The sequence below is a fragment of the Salvelinus sp. IW2-2015 genome, linkage group LG11, assembly GCF_002910315.2.
Source record: "Salvelinus sp. IW2-2015 linkage group LG11, ASM291031v2, whole genome shotgun sequence".
In the NCBI taxonomy this organism is placed as follows: Eukaryota; Metazoa; Chordata; class Actinopteri; order Salmoniformes; family Salmonidae; genus Salvelinus; species Salvelinus sp. IW2-2015.
Genome location: NC_036851.1, coordinates 30,246,876 through 30,267,201, shown reverse-complemented (window position 1 = coordinate 30,267,201; position 20,326 = coordinate 30,246,876). Strand labels below are relative to the sequence as shown.

The 20,326-nt window shown below is 42.3% G+C and overlaps 1 protein-coding gene across 4 annotated transcripts in view; it reads left to right on the top strand.

Moving 5' to 3' along the window:
• Positions 1 to 19,003, top strand: part of LOC111970151 (inositol 1,4,5-trisphosphate-gated calcium channel ITPR1) — a 162,948-nt gene extending 143,945 nt beyond the window's left edge. For all 4 annotated transcript variants that reach the window (XM_023996693.2, XM_023996692.2, XM_023996691.2 and 1 more), the window contains 3 exons: positions 11,683 to 11,843; positions 13,204 to 13,365; positions 14,331 to 19,003. In XM_023996693.2, the coding sequence (XP_023852461.1) occupies positions 11,683 to 11,843; positions 13,204 to 13,365; positions 14,331 to 14,417 (410 nt within the window). In that variant the 3' untranslated portion in view covers positions 14,418 to 19,003. The remainder of the gene's footprint in view (positions 1 to 11,682; positions 11,844 to 13,203; positions 13,366 to 14,330) is intronic.
• The last annotated feature ends 1,323 nt before the right edge of the window (positions 19,004 to 20,326 follow it).

Below are 20,326 nucleotides of genomic sequence, written 5' to 3'. Positions count from 1 at the left end.
TACATGGTATTTCATCTGGATGGGTGTCACCTCATGAGTAAGCACAAGTCCTGAGTATGACAGGAGTATGCAGGTAGTGCACACACACCCTTCTGAGTAACCACAAGTCCTGAGTATGACAGGAGTATGCATGTAGTGCACACGCACCCATCTGAGTAACCACAAGTCCTTAGCTTGACCTTCTTCTATGAATGTTAGTTTACTGCTGTCCTTCCCTCTTTTCTCCCTATACAGTATCTCTCTTTCCTCCCCTTTTCTCTAGAAGACTGAGTCAGGGAGGCTTCCTGCCTGCCCAGCACTCCTTTCTTGTCTCTCAGCCAGTCAGGTTGTGGGCCCCAGTGGGCAGCAGATATGTGAGTACAGGTCCTGGACTAATACTAATATAGTAGGATCTAGGATCAGTTTTCCCTTTTAAATCATATTGAATAAGAGGTGGGGTGGGGAGTCCTAGATTAGCACTCCTACCATTATACTTTTTTGAACAAGACCCTGGTCTGTTGTCGGGTTGAGCTGTATGTCTGTGGAGGTGGTCTATGACTCACACACGTTACATAAAGCCTGATCCGGGGGGGGGGGGGCGCACGGCACCGTCGTCATGGTTTCATGTGGGAACTGAGGCAAAGAGGAGATGGGAGAGGGATTGTCTCCCATCACAGAGAAATAGATGGTTCTTCAAGCACTGACTTGTCCTCCTCTCGGACCCTCCTAAAGTTGAAGTAATACCTTTGTGCCTCTTCCAGTGCATTCGGAAAGTATTCAGACCCCTTGACTTTTTCCTCATTTAGTTACAGCCTGTTTCTAAAATGTATAACATTTTGGTTTTTCCTCATCAATCTACACGCAATACCCCCAATCTACACACAATGCCTACATAAACACTTAATGTTTTTTTTTTGAGAGTTCTGTTTTTAGTTTTTTAATGTATTATTTCTTACATAGTTAGCCCAGAATATGTTAAGTGTTATTACATACAGCCGGGAAGAACTATTGGATATAAGTGTGACGTCAACTTACCAACATTACGACCAGGAATATATCTTTCCCGAAGCGGATCCTTTGTTCAAACCACCACCCAGGACATTGGATCTAATCCCAGAGGTCGACACAAAACAACGTCGCCGCAGGAGAGGTAGACAGTGGCCTCCTGGTCAGACTTCGAAGGCGTGCACACCACCCACCGCTTCCGAGCATATTACTCGTCAATGTCCAGTCTCTAGACAACAAGGTGAACGAAATTAGGGCAAGGGTTGCCTTCCAGAGAGACATCAGAGATTGTAACATTCTCTGTTTCACGGAAACATGGCTCACTCGGGATATGTTGTCGGAGTCGGTACAGTCACCAGGTTGATTCATGCGTCATGCCGACAGAAACAAACATCTCTCTGGTAAGAAGGAGGGCGGGGGTGTATGCTTCATGATTAACAACTCATTGCGTAATCATAACAACATACAGGAACTCAAGTCCTTTTGTTCACCTGACCTAGAATTCTATACAATCTAATGCTGACCACATTATCTCCCAAGAGAATCCTCTTCGATTATAGTCACAGCCGTGTACAGTCGTGGCCAAAGGTTTTGAGAATGACACAAATATTAATTTCCACAAAGTTTGCTGCTTCAGTGTCTTTAGATATTTTTGTCAAATGTTACGGATGGAATACTGAAGTATAATTACAAGCATTTCATAAGTGTCAAAGGCTTTGTTTTGACAATTACATGAAGTTGATGCAGAGTCAATATTTGCAGTGTTGACCCTTCTTTTTCAAGACCTCTGCAATCCGCCCTGGCATGCTGTCAATTAACTTCTGGGCCACATCCTGACTGATGGCAGCCCATTCTTGCATAATCAATGCTTGGAGTTTGTCAGAATTTGTGGGGTTTTGTTTGTCCACCTGCCTCTTGAGGATTGACCACAAGTTCTCAATTGGATTAAGGTCTGGGGAGTTTCCTGGCCATGGACCCAAAATATTGATATTTTGTTCCCCGAGCCACTTAGTTATCAATTTTGCCTTATGGCAAGGTGCTCCATCATGCTGGAAAAGGCATTGTTCGTCACCAAACTGTTCCTGGATGGGTGGGAGAAGTTGCTCTCGGAGGATGTGTTGGTACCATTCTTTATTCATGGCTGTGTTCTTAGGCAAAATTGTGAGTGAGCCCACTCCCTTGGCTGAGAAGCAACCCCACATATGAATGGTCTCAGGATGCTTTACTGTTGGCATGACACGGGACTGATGGTAGCGCTCACTTTGTCTTCCACGGACAAGCTTTTTTCCGGATGCCCCAAACAATCGGAAAGGGGATTCATCAGAGAAAATGACTTTACCCCAGTCCTCAGCAGTCCGATCCCTGTACCTTTTGCAGAATATCAGTCTGTCTCTGATGTTTTTCCTGGAGAGAAGTGGCATCTTTGCTGCCCTGGTGGTGCCCCGATCCCGCAGCTGAATCAATTTTAGGAGACAGTCCTGGCGGTTGCTGGACTTTCTTGGGCGCCCTGAAGCCTTCTTCACAACAATTGAACCGCGCTCCTTGAAGTTCTTGATGATCTGATAAATGGTTGATTTAGGTGTAATCTTACTGGCAGCAATATCCTTGCCTGTGAAGCCCTTTTTGTGCAAAGCTATGATGACGGCACGTGTTTCCTTGCAGGTAACCATGTTTGACAGAGGAAGAACAATGATTTCAAGCACCACACTCCTTTTGAAACTTCCAGTCTGTTATTCGAACTCAATCAGCATGACAGAGTGATCTCCAGCCTTGTCCTCGTCAACACTCACACCTGTGTTAATGAGAGAATCACTGACATGATGTCAGCTGGTCCTTTTGTGGCAGGGCTGAAATGCAGTAGAAATGTTTTTGGGGGATTCAGTTCATTTGCATGGCAAAGAGGTACTTTGGAATTAATTTCAATTCATCTGATCACTCTTCATAACATTCTGGAGTATATGCAAATTGCCATCATACAAACTGAGGCAGCAGACTTTGTGAAAATTAATATTTGTGTCATTCTCAAAAATGTTGGCCACGACTGTATATCCCCCCATGCAGATACCTTGACGGCCCTCAAGGAACTTCACTGGACTCTATGTAAACTGGAAACCATATATCCTGAGGCTGCATTTATTATGTAGCTGGGGATTTTAACAAAGTTAATTTGAGAACAAGGCCACCTATATTCTACCAGCACATTGACTGTAGCATCCACGCGGGCAATACACTGGACCACTGCTATTCTAGCTTCCGCGATGCATACAAGGCCCTCCCTTCGGCAAATCCGACCACAACTCTATCTTGCTCCTACCGTCCCATAAGCAGAAACTCAAACCGGATGTACCCATAACTAAAACCATTCAACACTGGTCTGACCAATCGGAATCCACGCTTCAAGATTGTTTTGATCACATGGACTGGGAAATGTTCCGGGAAGCCTCAGAGAATAACATTGATTTATACACTGACTCAGTGAGTGAGTTTATAAGGAAGTGCCTTGGAGATGTTGTACCCACTGTGACTGACTATGAAAACCTACCCTAACCAGAAACTGTGGATAGATGGCGGCATTCGCGCAAAACTGAAAGCGCGAACCACCGCATTCAACCATGGAAAGATGTCGGGGAATATGGCAAAAAATAAACAGTGTAGATATTCTCTCCGCAAGGCAATCAAACAAGTGAAATGTCGGTATAGGGACAAAGTGGAATCGCAATTCAACGGCTCAGACACGAGACGTGTCTGACAGGGTCAGACAGGGTCTACAGGCAATTACGGACTACAAAAATAAACTTGTTAACCCTCGCAAGGCTGCTGGCCCAGACGGCATCCCTAGCCGCGTCCTCAGAGCATGCGCAGACCAGCTGGCTGGTGTGTTTACAGACATATTCAATCACTCCCTATCCCAGTCTGCTGCCCCAACATGCTTCAAGATGGCCACCATTGTTCCTGTACCGAAGAAGGTAAAGATAACTGAACTAAATTACTATTGCCCTGTAGCACTCACTTCTGTCATCATGAAGTGCTTTGACAGACTAGTCAAGGATCATATCACCTCCATCTTACCTGCCACCCTAGACCCACTTCAGTTTGCATACCGCCCCAACAGGTCCACAGACGATGCAAATGCCATCACACTGCACACGGCCCTATCCCATCTGGACAAGAGGAATACCTATGTAAGAATGCTTTTCATTGACTACAGCTCAGCATTCAACACCATAGTACCCTCCAAGCTCATCATTAAGCTTAAGGCCTGGGTCTCAACCCCACCCTGTGCAACTGGGTCCTGGACTTTGACGGGCCACCCCCAGGTGGTGAAGGTAGGAAACAGCATCTCCACTTACCTGATCCTCAACACTGGGGCCCCACAAGGGTGTGTGCTCAGCCCCCTCCTGTACTCCCTGTTCACCCATGACTGCGTGGCCATGCACGCCTCCAACTCAATCATCAAGTTTGCAGACGATACAACCGTAGTGGGCTTGATTACCAACAACAACGAGCCTACAGGGAGGAGGTGAGGGCCCTCGGAGTGTGGTGTCAGAAAAACAACCTCTCACTTGATGTCAACAAAACAAAGGAGATGATCGTGGACTTCAGGGAACAGCAGAGGGAGCACCCCCCCTATCCACATCGACAGGACAGTAGTGGAGAAGGTGGAAAGTTTTAAGTTCCTGGGCGTACACATCACGTACAAACTGAAATGGTCCATCCACACAGACAGTGTGGTGAAGAAGGCGCAACAGTGCCTCTTCAACATCAGGAGGCTGAAGAAATTTGTCTTGTCACCAAAAACACTCAAACTTTTACAGATGCACAATCGAGAGCATCCTGTCGGGCTGTGTCACCGCCTGGTACAGCAACTGCTCCGCACACAACCGTAAGGCTCTCCAGAGGGTAGTGAGGTCTGCACAACGCATCACCGGGGGCAAACTACCTGCCCTCCAAGACACCTACACCACCCGATGTCACAGGAAGGCCAAAAAGATCATCAAGGACAACAACCACCCGAGCCACTGTCTTCACCCCGCTATCATCCAGAAGGCGAAGTCAGCACAGGTGCATCAAAGCTGGGACCGAGAGACTGAAAAACAGCTTCTTTCTCAAGGCCAACAGACTGTTAAACAGCCATCACTAACATACTGACTCAAATCTCAAGCCACATTAATAATTAAAAATTGGATGTAATAAATGTATCACTAGTCACTTTAAACAATGCCACTTTTTATTAAATAATGTTTACATAACCTACATTACTTATCTCATATGTATATACTGTACTCTATACCATCTACTGCATCCTGCCTATGCCGTTCGGCCATCGCTCATCCATATATTTATATGTACATATTCTTATTCATTTCTTTACACTTGTGTGTATAAGGTAGTTGTTGTGAAATTTTTAGATTACTTGTTAGATATTACTGCATGGTCGGAACTAGAAGCACAAGTATTTCGCTACACTCGCATTAACATCTGCTAACCATGTGTATGTGACCAATAAAATTTGATTTGATTTAACAAGTAATCTAACAATTCCACAACTACCTTATACACACTCACATCAACACCATTATCCAAGAAACAGGCAGGGTCTCGAGCTTAATGACAAGTTTGGAGGGCACTATTGTGTTAAATGCTGAGCTGTAGTCGATGAACAGCATTCTTACATAGGTATTCTTCTTGTCCAGATGGGTTAGGGTAGTGTGCAGTGTGATTGTGATTGTGTCGTCTGTGGACCTATTGGGGCGGTAAGCAAATTGTAGTGGGTCAAGGGTGTCAGGTAGAGTGGAGGTGATATGATCCTTGACTAGTCTCTCAAAGCACTTCATGATGACGGAAGTGAGTGCTACAGGGCGATAGTCGTTTAGCTCAGTTACCTTAGCTTTCTTGGGAACAGGAACAATGGTGGCCCTCTTGAAGCATGTGGGAACAGCAGACTGGGATAGGGATTGATTGAATATGTCCGTAAACACACCAGCCAGCTGGTCTGCGAATGCTCTGAGGGCGCAGCTAGGGATGCCGTCTGGGCCGGCAGCCTTGCAAGGGTTAACACGTTTAAATGTTTTAGTCACATTGGCTGCGGTGAAGGAGAGTCCGCAGGTTTTGGTAGCGGGCCGTGTCGGTGGCACTGTATTGTCCTCAAAGCGAGCAAAGAAGTTGTTTAGTTTGTCTGGGAGCAAGACATCGGGGTCTGCGACGGGGCTGGTTTTCTTTTTGAATCCGTGATTGACTATAGACCCTGCCACATTCCTCTCGTGTCTGAGCCGTTGAGTTGCGACTGTACTTTGTCTCTATACTGATGCTTACCTTGTTTGATTGCCTTGCGGAGGGAATAGCTACACTGTTTGTATTCGGTCATGTTTCTGGTCGCCTTGCCCTGATTAAAAGCAGTGGTTCGCGCTTTCAGTTTTGCGCGAATGCTCTGCCATCAATCCACGGTTTCTGGTTGGGGAAGGTTTTAATAGTCGCTGTTGGTACAACATCACCGATGCACTTGCTAATAAACTCGCTCACTGAATCAGCGTATACGTCAATGTTTTTGTTCGACGCTAACCGGAACATATCCCAGTCCACGTGATCGAAGCAATCTTGAAGCTCGGAATCCGATTGGTCGGACCAGCGTTGAACAGACCTGAGCATGGGAGTTTCCTGTTTTAGTTTCTGTCTATAGGCTGGGGGCAACAAAATGGAGTCGTGGTCAGATTTGCCGAAAGGAGGGTGAGGGATGGCTTTGTATGCGTCGCGGAAGTTAGAGTAACAAAGATCCAGAATTTTCCCAGCCCGGGTCGCGCATTCGATATGCTGATAAGATTTAGGGAGCCTTGTTTTCAGATTAGCCTTTTTTATATTCCCAGCTACAATAAATGCAGCCTCAGGGTATGTGTTTTCCAGTTTACATAGAGTCCATTGAAGTTCTTTCAGGGCCGTCGAGGTGTCTGCTTGGGGGGGATGTACACGACTGTGATTATAATCGAAGAGAATTCTCTTGGTAGATAATGCATTTGATTGTAAGGAATTCTTAGTCAGGTGAACAAAAGGACTTGAGTTCCTGTATGTTGTTATGATCACACCGTGACTCGTTAATCATAAGGCATACACCCCCGCCCTTCGTCTTACCAGAGAGATGTTTGTTTCTGTCGGCGCGATCCGTGAAGAAACCAGGTGGCTGTACCGACTCTGATAGCGTATCCCGAGTGAGTCATGTTTCTGTGAAACAGAGAATGTTACAATCTCTGTCTCTCTGGAAGGCAACGCTTGCTCGGATTTTGTCTACCTTGTTGTCAAGAGACTAGACGTTGGCTAGTAGTATACTCGGGAGCGGTGGACGATGTGGTAACTAGTGATGATCCTACTTTGCGAACTGCTAGTGCCATTTAGAATTGGTTAGTCTAGGCTAATAACCCCCCTTAACATAGACAGGTTCCACACTGAAAATATGCAAAAACATTAGTTTGCTAAAGACAGAGCATATTTTCATTAGAATCATTAAGTCTAGGCCTACTCACCAAACAGATGGTGTGGCCGAATTCATCCCCATGCAGTGTTCAATATGGAATTGTTAATCCATATAGAAAATTCCGAAGAACAGGCAGAATAAACTAAATCGAACATCTGTATACAGAAAAGACAGATTCTGGTTTGTAACCCAAGTTGAGCCCTGTTTCAAATGATCACGCTTTTAGAATAACTGTTCCAGATGCGAGATGCGCATCACTTCACACTATTCTCTTTTATTCTGTTATGTTACATCATTATTTTACTATAAAATAGGTGTGTTTTGACCAGTAGCTGTGCATTCACTCACCCTACTTGTAGAGAAACGCCAATGCCATACTCCTCTCTTTCACATTGATGAAATGGTATATGACTCTGTCATATAAGTAAAAGCTTTTATTTTTTGTTGTCCTACTCTACCTGGCTAAAATGCATGCTTGCTAACCTAACTTCCTTTCATGGGCAACGTTAGCTAGTTAACATTAGCCTTCTACATCTAGCTACATATTGAACTTCCATCTTCTCAGGCCAGGGGCAAACTGTTTGAATTTATGGTTGGATCAGAATCGCCGTTATAATTGGCCAGTACGGAGAATTAAGTAAAACTACAAGTCCAAATCTCTATCCATGGCTACTTTATTAAAGGACTCATTTTAGATAGATAGATAGATAGATAGATAGATAGATAGATAGATAGATAGATAGATAGATAGATAGATAGATAGATAGATAGATAGATAGATAGATAGATAGATAGATAGATAGATAGATAGATAGATAGATAGCCAGACACCGGAGGTCAGCAACACAACAAGATGCTCAACGAGTTTCTGTCAATGAGGTATGCTCTCGATGCTATGTGATCGGAGTGGAGCCAAATCCAAACTGGCTTCCCTTGACACTTTTTTGGGGGGCGCCAGGGCCATTCACAGTTGAGTTCACTCAGTTTAGCTCAATGCTGATTGGCTATTATTTATTTTTTTAAATATCAAGGAAGGCCAAATGCTTGCTGACTTCCGTTGCATTCAATGCTAGGGGCAGAAACAATGTTATACTCTTTTGGACCAGACAGCATCAGATAAATGGCCTTACACATACAGAGACAGCGGGGCGATGTTTCTCTCGCTTGGATGCTTTCTCCGGTGCAATACATTCAGTCTCTTGCGAATTGAAAGAAAATTGTGAAACACCGAGAGAGGAAAGATAAATTATTCGTTTTTTTCTTGGTACATTTTTGGGGGATACCTGACTTCCCTTGGCATCCATGAATACCACTGGTCTTGACTGTGATAAGGGTTCAGGAAATAATAGCATCTTGTCTGTTAAATTAACAAAAAAGCCTATGCCATTGCACAGCCATAAGCTTCAACAAGCAAGGTTACTACATTTTTGAAGATTGTGTTCTACGGTATAACATAACCAGTTGATAAAACAGTTTCAATAAATTAGTCTTAAATTGAATTTAAAAAATTATTGGCTGAGTATATATGGGTCAATTAGGATTCGTTATCTGTAATGGTTATGACAAATTGGGCCTTGTTGCGCACTGTTGGCATATAGATAAATGCACACACATTTTTTTGTGTTCTAAAAATATATATATATTTTTTATCTGTGTACTTTGGGTAGAAAATCATGCGAGTACTGTAACAGTAAAAATGTCAAATGCCCATCCCTACGGGGGGGGGGAGGAATGAAGGTGCGGCCCTCAGGACCTCGGTGAAGACCGAACGCGACCTGCGGGCCAAAATGTATTTGACACCCCTTGCCTAGATAGATAAAATCCAAAATGCCCACACTTTCTCCACATTTCCCAAATTCACATGGCAATTTTCATATTTTGGAGATTCCGGGAAGTTGGCCAGTTTATCCGGGAAGACTAATGTTGTTTAGTCATTAGACTGAAAGATGGACTTTTTACGGGAATCTGCTTCTGCCAGATACTCATTAAACACCACGCCATATCACAGGGTCAAAAGTGCTCCTCTGCTGTCAAGAATAGAGGTCGACCGATTAAGATTTTCCACCGCCATTACCGATTATTGGAGGACAAAAAAAAGCCGATACCGATTAATCGGCCGATTTAAAAAAAAAATATATATATATATATATTTATTTATTTTTATTTTAAAAAATTATTTGTAATAATGACAATTACAACAATAATGAATGAACACTTATTTTAACTTAATATAATACATCAATAAAATCTATTTAGCCTCAAATAAATAATGAAACATGTTCAATTTGGTTTAAATAATGCAAAAACTAAGTGTTGGAGAAGTGCAATATGTGCCATGTAAGAAAGCTAACGTTTAAGTTCCTTGCTCAGAACATGAGAACATATGAAAGCTGGTGGTTCCTTTTAACATGAGTCTTCAATAWTCCCAGGTAAGAAGTTTTAGGTTGTAGTTATTATAGGAATTATAGGACTATTTCACTCTATACGTTTTGTATTTCATATACCTTTGACTATTGGATGTTCTTATAGGCACTTTAGTATTGCCAGTGTAACAGTATAGCTTCCGTCCCTCTCCTCGCCCCTACCTGGGCTCGAACCAGGTACACATCGACAACAGCCACCCTCGAAGCAGCGTTACCCATGCAGAGCAAGGGGAACAACTACTCCAAGTCTCAGAGCGAGTGACGTTTGAAACGCTATTAGCGCGCACCCCGCTAACTAGCTAGCCATTTCACATCGGTTACATGAGCCTAATCTCGGGAGTTGATAGGCTTGAAATCATAAACAGCGCAATGCTTGAAGCACAGCAAAGAGCTGCTGGCAAAACGCACGAAAGTGCTGTTTGAATGAATGCTTACGAGCCTGCTGGTGCCTACCATCGCTCAGTCAGACTGCTCTATCAAATCATAGACTTAATTATAACATAATAACACACAGAAATACGAGCCTTAGGTCATTAATATGGTCGAATCCGGAAACTATCATCTCAAAAACAAAACATTTATTCTTTCAGTGAAATACAGAACCGTTCCGTATTTTATCTAACGGGTGGCATCCATAAGTCTACATATTCCTGTTACATTGCACAACCTTCAATGTTATGTCATAATTACGTAAAATTCTGGCAAATTAGTTCGCAACGAGCCAGGCGGCCCAAACTGTTGCATATACCCTGACACTGCGTGCAATGAACGCAAGAGAAGTGACACAGTTTCACCTGGTTAATATTGCCTGCTAACCTGGATTTCTTTTAGCTAAATATGCAGGTTTAAAAAATATATACTTCTGTGTATTGATTTTAAGAAAGGCATTGATGTTTATGGTTAGGTACAGTCGATTGCAACGATTGTGCTTTTTTCGCAAATGCGCTTTTGTTAAATCATCCCCCGTTTGGCAAAGTTGGCTGTCTTTGTTAGGAAGAAATAGTCTTCACACAGTTCGCAACGAGCCAGGCGGCCCAAACTGCTGCATATACCCTGACTTTGTTGCAAGAGAAGTGACACCATTTCCCTAGTTAAAATAAATTCATGTTAGCAGGCAATATTAACTAAATATGCAGGTTTAAAAAATATATACTTGTGTACTGATTTTAAGAAAGGCATTGATGTTTATGGTTAGGTACATGTTGGAGCAACGACAGTCCTTTTTCGCGAATGCGCACCGCATCGATTATATGCAACGCAGGACACGCTAGATAAACTAGTAATATCATCAACCATGTGTAGTTAACTAGTGATTWTGATTGATTGATTGTTTTTTATAAGATAAGTTTAATGCTAGCTAGCAACTTACCGTGGCTTCTTACTGCATTTGCGTAACAGGCAGGCTCCTCGTGGAGTGCAATGTAAAGCAGGTGGTTAGAGCGTTGGACTAGTTAACTGTAAGGTTGCAAGATTGAATCCCGAGCAGACAAGGTAAAAATCTGTCGTTCTGCCCCTGAACAAGGCAGTTAACCCATCGTTCCTAGGCCGTCATTGAAAATAAGAATGTGATGTGTTCTTAACTGACTTGCTTAGTTAAATAAAGGTGTAAAAATAAAAATCGGCCAAATCGGTGTCCAAAAATACCGATTTCCGATTGTTATGAAAACTCTATTAATCGGTCGACCTCTGGTCAGGAAGTCGCATTTTCCTTATTTCTTAGGTCGACAACGGCTTACCCTCCGTGAATTGATTTACGATCTCTAGTGTGTGTGTGTGTGTGCATGCGTGTGCACACATTTTGTTTCCTCACAGGTCTGGAGAGAGACAAGTTTGACAACAAGACAGTGACGTTTGAGGAGCACATCAAGGAGGAGCACAACATGTGGCACTACCTGTTCTTCATAGTGCTGGTCAAGGTGAAGGACTCCACAGAGTACACCGGGCCCGAGAGCTACGTCGCTGAGATGATCAAGGTGACACACACACCAGGCCTGAGCTGGTATCATTTCCCATGTCAGACCACAATGTCTAATAGGTCATGTGATACAGCATAAGCCCAGGCCGTCCCCATTAACCACTGACATGAGTGCATAGGGTACACTACACACTACACACTAGACTGAGGTTTGCAGGATGCATGTAGGGCCATAGAGTTGCTGTTTGTGTTTTCTGGTAAATCCCTTAACTAGCTGCTGACCTTTACTAACTGTGTGTACGTTGTGTGTATTGAGTCAGAGAGGAGAATGTGACACTCGCGCACACACACCTCCAACGTAGCTATTTGCCCTTCCACCCTCAACTGACAGAGATAGCATGTACACACTGAATGTCACTGACCGACTGAATGACAAACACACTGGATGACACACACACACCCTGTGATCTCACTGGATGAGACAAACAGAAAGGCAGAGGGGTAAGACTTAAACATGAACCCTAAAACAGATTAAGCTGTGATACGAGGCACAATGATAGCACTAGAAAAGGAATGGGAATAAACCTGAGAATAAACTAGAATAAACCTGAGATGCCAGGAGAGTCATCTCTTAAAGAGTCTTCATTTTTGCTGTTCGGCCTTGTTGTTTTGGTAGCAATCATACTGGTCTGTGCAGTTTGGTGGTGTTAGCAGTTGATGTTACTTTTCAATAACACAGACCCCAAAGAAAATCAGGGGGAGAAAAATATGTTTATTCAAAGAGGACAAATCATAGATGTTATGCTGAGAGGTAGATGTTCATTCTCCCCTGTCCTCAGTGAATCTCTCCTTAGTGATTCTCTCCACAGAACAAAGTTTTATAACCCAGCCTTAGCCTGTAGTTGACCGATTGGAATTCCTTGCTATAAAACTGGGCCAATGGCTAAATAACAAGTATCTTATTTCAGGTTCAATGTATAAACAATTTGGAACAATGAGAACTTGCTTTGTAGCTATGAGTCCCAGACTGAAATTCCTCCCATGTCTCATTGATCATTAATCCCCTGTTACAGAAAAAACACTTTCCATTGATCGTTTGACTTTTAGTCCTCTATTGACCTCTTGTCCTCTGTGTTGTGTATTTATCTTCAAAATATTCTTACAGTGTAACACAAATACAAGGGAGGATCGCAACGCTAACAATCCCTGGCCTTTTTCTTATGTTTCAATGCAAATAAACACACTTTGGGGCATAAATCACTTTCAGTGTTCTGAGTCTTCCTTTTTTGCTGATCGTTTTCTTTGATATCCATCACCCCCTCCTGAAAGCCATTGGATGTCTGTATGTTTCTATCTATTCTTCCTCTGTTTACCTACGCAAGTCAATTAAGAGACATTTATTTTATCTTATTTTACAGGAGCACAATCTGGACTGGTTCCCACGGATGCGTGCGATGTCGCTGGTGAGCAGTGACGCGGAAGGCGAGCAGAACGAGATCAGAAACCTGCAAGAGAAGCTGGAGTCAGCCATGAGGCTGGTATGCAATCTGTCTGGACAGCTCACGGAGCTCAAGGAGCAGGTGAGTCTCATCTGCACAGACACACAGACAGATGTCTGTCAAATCACACCTTGGCTCCCAACAGCTAATTGGCAAGGTGCTCATGTAGTTCTGAGATGATTGGATTGGTGAAAAGCAATATGGGAGAGATTCCACCTAGCCTATTAGAAGGCAAGATGGAGCGATTTACTCTTGCTTACTGAGCCCGAGGCAAGAAGGCAACAAGAGCCAGCCGGTGCTGAAACTGAAGTGATTGATGGATTGTAGCTCATCACTGCCAACACTCGTTCTGGAATGTAATTACATGCTAGCATGGCTAGTGGCTAACATTAGCCAGCTCAAGTTAGCATACAAACTCTGTAAGTTCTCCATACGACTTTGACAATAGTTCATTGTGGGTTGTCCCGAAGAATTTTTGTATATTACTAAATGTTTAAAAAAATTAAAATAACTATTTTTGGAGGTGTAGGTAACCAGACCATGACTAAAACTAAGCTACTAAGACTTTGACCACACTGTTGTTACTTTGGAGAGAAACTTTTTCTTCGTACCCTTTAAACTGATCCAATCCTTGTATGTTTACAAGTGCCTATGAGTAGGAGTTAGGGGTCATTTTGAATTGAGCAGAAGGTATGTCAGATTCTCTCACTGGTCTGGGCTGTTGAGTGATTGTGGAGAAAGGTTTGTGGGGTTGGGGTTGGCTGTGATTGGTGAGGTGGGCCCAGGGTGGGTTCACAGATTTGTTGAGAAATATGCGGCAGCTGGGCTGTGTGTGGAGGAAGGGGCTGGCAGTTCATGAGTTCACAGGGTCAACAATGGTCTATGTCAAAGCTCGCCACAGGAAACTTGGGTTTCTGTGTGTGTGTGTCTCAGTGCATTTATCAGTAGGTGTGCAGATTTTTGTGCGCTTCTCCATGTGTTTGTTATTGGGTGTGTACTGTGTGTTTATTTGAGGTTGAGATCAACACTCTTCCCCCTTTCGGTAGATGACAGAGCAGAGGAAACAAAAGCAGAGGATTGGGCTCCTGGGCCACCCCCCTCACATAAACGTCAATCCCCAGCAGCCAGCCTGAGGAGGACCATGGGGTGGGTACCACCTCCTCCACCCAGGACCCTTACCCAGGACCCTAACCCAGGACCACTCACATGAAGGAGAGCCTGACATTACAGTGCCTTCTTCTGACAGTCTATGTAGTGTACAGGAGTATACCAAAGTGTGTATGTACAATAGTAGTGTGCCTGACTCATGGGCTTTAGAGAGTGAGTATGTACAGTATGAAGGGATTTGTGTGTAGAATGCCTTAATGAACACTCAGTGTTTATGAAACTAGTGCACATTAGGAGATGGGGCATATGCATGTAGTGTACGTTAGTGTGTCTATGTACTGTGCACATGAGTTTGAGTGGGTGGATGAGGAATGTATGGAGTGTGCACAAAGTGCCCCTGGACTTGAGAAGAAGGAACCAGTCATGTAAGTTTAGGTTGTAAAAATGACTCGCGTGAAAATGCCTTAGGTTGTCTTACTACCCTTAATGCCTTGTCCATCTTCCTTACCACTTTGAATGGGTGACAAAGGTTCTACTCCCCCATTGGTCTTGATGTATTTGGTGAACTTGAAGTCTCAGCCAATTGCAACACAAGACTCTTGAGACACATGGGACACTCGTGTTGAAGGACGCTTTCCTCTTTTTTTATATTTGTAACCTGGCAAACAGTATTTAATATCTTGTTTTTGTACGAGGTGCAATACGAATACTTTACGATATGCAACCATAAAGATGCTTAATCTGTACATAATGTCTGATGGAGATGGTTTGAGTTTTTTTTAGATGCCTTTGTTATTTTATTTATATACAGTGCCTTCAGAAAGTATTCATACCCCTTGACTTATTCCACATTTTGGAATGAGTCAAGGGGTATGAATACTGAATTCTAAATGGATTGTTTTTGTTTTTCTTACCCATCTGCACACAATATCCCATTATGACAAAGTGAACATGGTTTTAGACATTTTAGCAAATTTATTGAAATTGAAATACAGAAATATCTAATTTACATAAGTATTCACAGTCCTGAGTCAATACTTTGTTGAAGCACCTTTGGCAGCAATTACAGCTGTAAGTCTTTATGGGTAAGTCTCTTAAGAGCTATCCACACCTGGATTGTGCAACATTTGCCCGTTATTCTTGTAAAATAAATATAAAGCTCTATCAAATTGGTTGTTGATAATTGCTAGACAACCATGCTCAGGTCTTGCCTTTTTGGTAAGCAACTCCAGTGTAGATTTGTCTGGTAGAAAGCAGACTGAACCAGGTTTTCCTTCAGGATTTTGCCTGTGCTGAGCTCCATTCCATTCATTTTTTATCCTGAAAAACTCCCCAATCCTTAACGATTACAAGCATACCCATAACGTGATGCAGCCACAACTATGCTTGAAAATATGGAGAGTGGTACTCAGTAATGTGTTGTATTGGATTTTCCCCAAAGAACTTTGTATTCAGGACAAAAAGTGAATTGCTTTGTCAGTTTTTTTGCAGTATTACTTTAGTGCCTTGTTGCAAACAGGATGCATGTTTTTGAATATTTATATTCTGTACAGGCTTCCTTATTTTCACTGTATCAATTAGGTTACTATTGTAGAGTAACTACACTTTGTTGATCCATCCTCAGTTTTCTCCTATCACAGCTATTAAACTATGTAACTGTTTTAATGTCACCATTGGCCTCATGGTGAAATCCCTGAGTGGTTTCCTTCCTCTCTGGCAACTGAGTTACGAAGGACGGCTGTACCTTTGTAGTGACTGGGTGTATTGATAGACCATCCAAAGTGTAATTAATAACTTCACCATGCTCAAATGCAATGTCTGCTTTTAAAAAATGTGTACCCATCTACCAATAGGGTGCCCTTCTTTGCGATTGAAAAAACTCACTAGTCTTTGTGGTTTAATCTGTGTTTGAAATTCACTGCTTGACAGAGGGACCTTCACCATAATTATATGTGTGGGGTACAGAGATGAGGTAGTCATTCAAAAATCATGTTAAACACTATTATTGCACTCAGTGAGTCCATACAACTTGTTAAGTACATTTTTACTCCTGAAGTTATTTAGGCTTGCCATAACAAAGGAGTTGAATACTTATTGCCTCGAGACATTTCAGCTTTACATTTTTTATTAATTTGTAAAAAGATCATTGAAAACATAATTCCCCTTTTGATATTATGGGGTATTGTGTGTAGGCCAGTGACAAAAAAATCTATTTAATCCGTTTTAAATTCCGTCTGTAACACAACAAAATGGGGAAGAAGTCGATGTCTGAATACTTAAGTCGCTGTATTTCAATGGCCAAATAGAATTGTGACCACCTTTAAGACTTCTTTCAAGAGTTTTTGACCAATAATCTACAAATGAGACAATATATACAGTATTTTTGTCAAAAGAAAGCTCGACCCAAAAGTCAAAATGCACAGCATGGGTATCATGCTAAAGCCAGCAGTGTTGGTTTTCAAACACATGAGTTTGTGTGCATATTAACCATACTATACAGTGCATTCGGAAAGTATTCAAACCCTTCGACTTTTTCCACATTGTTACGTTACAGCCTTATTCTAAAATGGAATAACTTTTTCCCACATCTACACACAATAACCGATAATGACAAAGCAAAACTTTTTTTTTTGCAAATTGATAAAAAAATAAAAATAAATGAAATATCACATTTACATACGTATTCAGACCCTTTACTCAGTACTTTTGGCAGCAATTACAGCCTCTAGTCTTCTTGGGTATGACGCTACAAGCTTGGCACACCTGTATTTGGGGAGTTTCTTCCATTCTTCTCTGCAGATCCTCTCAAACTCTGGCAGGTTGGATGGGGAGCATTGCTGCACAGCTATTTTCAGGTCTCTCCAGAGATGTTCGATGGGGTTCAAGTCCGGGCTCTGGCTGCGCCAGTCAAGGACATACAGAGACTTGTTCCGATGCCACTCCTGCATTGTCTTGGCTGTGTGCTTATGGTCATTGTCCTGTTGGAAGGTGAACCTTAACCCCAGTCTGAGGTCCTGAGTACTCTGGAGCAGGTTTTCATCAAGGATCTCTCTCTGTACTTTGCTCCATTCATCTTTGCCTCAATCCTGACTAGTCTCCCAGTCCCTGCAGCTGAAAAACATCCCCACAGCATGATGCTGCCACCACCATGCTTCACCGTAGGGATGGTGCCAGGTTTCTTCCAGACGTGACACTTGGCATTCAGGCCAAAGAGTTCAATTTTGGTTTCATCAGACCAGAGAATCTTGTTTCTCATGGTCTGTGAGTCTTTCGGTGCCTTTCGGCAAACTCCAAGCGGGCTGTCATGTGCCTTTTACTGAGGAGTGGCTTCCGTCTGGCCACTCTACCATAAAACCTGATTGGTGAGGTGCTGCAGAGGTAGATGGTTGTCCTTCTGGAAGTTTCTCCCATCTCCACAGAGGAACTCTAGAGCTCTGTCAGAGTGACCATCGGGTTCTTGGTCACCTCCCTGACCAAGGCCCTTCTGCCCAATTGCTCAGTTTGGCCTGGTGGACAGCTCTATGAAGAGTCTTTGTGGTTCCACACTTCTTCCATTTAAGAATGATGGAGGCCACTGTGTTCTTCGGGACCTTCAATGCTGCAGAAATCTTTTCGTACCCTTCCCCAGATCTGTGCCTCGACACAATCCTGTCTCGGAGCTCTATGGATAGTTCCTTCGACCTCATGGCTTGGTTTTTGCTCTGACATGCACTGTCAACTGTGGGACCTTATATAGACAGGTGTGTGCCTTTCAAATCATGTCCAATCAATTGAATTTACCACAGGTGGACTCCAAGTTGTAGAAACATATCAAGGATGATCATTGGAAACAGGGTGCACCTGAGCTCAATTTCGAGTATCATAGCAAAGAGGCTGATTACTTATCTAATTAAGGTTTTTCTGTTTGATACATTTGCAACAAAAAAAATATTTAAAAAACGTTTTTACTTTGTCATTATGGCGTATTGTGTATAGATTTGAGGATTTTTTTATTTAATTCATTTTAGAATAAGGCTGTAATGTAACAATGTGGAAAAAGTCAAGGGGTCTGAATACTTTCTGAAGACATTGTATACATTTATTTTCTTATATTCTAATTTGAAGGTATCTGATCATACCCAGGAAGCTTTTAGGTTGAGGACCTAAGGTTACTGTTTGAGGTCATATTTGTGATGTCATATCCCAAGGTTCCTGTAGCATATTTGCCTGTTTGTTCTGCGTATGTCCCCTGTAGATGGTTCTTGTGAGCGTTATGAGGGAGGGTGTAGAAGGAGAAAAGACAAGGAGTCAAACTGAAGGAATCAACACATTTTATATTACTTTGGTATTGCTTATGTCATACATTGGGAACACTCTAAACACCTAAGTGAGAACCTTGTTTTGATATGTTGGCTCTGAATTACATTCTGACAATCTTATATTTACATACATTTCTGCTATCTAATCTTTCAGCACTGATTATTATGTTATTATTGCTTGTAGCACATGAATTAATTAAGTTTACTTGTCACTTTGTTTGGTGAAGGGCCTTCTGCGAAGAGGTGTCCTGGTTTGATTGCAGTGTTTATGTAAAGAAATCCACAGAGTACTAATATAAAAGATTTGGAGTGCTGTTTGACCAAAGTTTCTTTCAAACCTTTGATACTACTATATAAAACATGCTGTCTGAAATTTACATTCCATTCTTTAAAAGTCTATTAAAGATGTTAGACAGTCAGGGGGTGATTTTTCCATCTGTATGGGTTGTAAACACCACAGAGAGAATACTTGTGATATGGTATACACAGAATCAGTATATCAGAATCTAATGATTGGTGTCCCCCAAGGATCAATATGGTCCATTTACTTTATAGGTCAGGAGTTTTTCCTGAACACTTGATCTAACCAGGGAAAACTCTGGGCCCTATATCCTATAACTAGGTCCCAGAGTTTGCCTTGGTCAGATGACATGTATGGGAAAACCCCTCTAACATAAGCATTTTCGATGACTTACTATAGCACATACATCAGCTTTTAATAGATGAAAGATACATTCGGATGAAGCTTGTATAATTAGATTTAGAAGTTAATGAGGCGTCACCCACGGCCACGGGCCAGAATGATGTATGCTGTTAAATGTGTATCATGTGATGCACGTAACTGGTTTTCTACTTATGACTAGAGTAGTGCCATTCATGCAGGGTGCTGCCCACTGCAGCTGGAGCTGAATGAGTCCTCTCACATACAGGAAGCAGGGGAATGCCACCAGACAGTGTGAAATCTCCTCTCGAGGCTCTCACACAGTCCCATTATAACAATTGAAAAATATATATATAAATAAAGCAATAAATGAATACAGATGATGGAAAAAAGGCTTGAAACATGAGGATCTCCTTTTTCTCAGGATGGAACATAACCTGGAGAGTTCAAAGTGGTATTAATGGGTGTCCCCATTATAAGGTAATATAGTTCTTCTGGACCAGTCATTAGGTAAGTGTTCTGTTACCACAGCACCTGTTGTCAGGTGAGTGTCCTCTTACCCCATTCAGACAAACATCCCCAAAGCATTACCAGTTGCTATTCTCTAAGGCCCAGATTCCGACCCTAGTTAAGCGTGCATAAATGTAACATAATTCCCTTTTTATGCACTTTACTCTCTATGTGTATTCTGACCTTGAACTTAAGCATGACAACAGCGTGCTTTTCACCTGCTATTCGTTTTGGGTGGAGATTGAATAAATGAAGGTGGGGAAGAGGTGGGTACAGATGCCATATTCTGACCTTGACTTAATGCCATAATAATGCTACCATCTTTACGCATGAGGAAACCATGAATAAGCAATTCCAAGTGAAAAAAGCATCTACTGAATTTTTTTCTGATAGAAATAACACCATTCCCCATGCACTGTAATTTACAACTTGAAATGACTATTGATAACAGCTAGATAAATGAGTA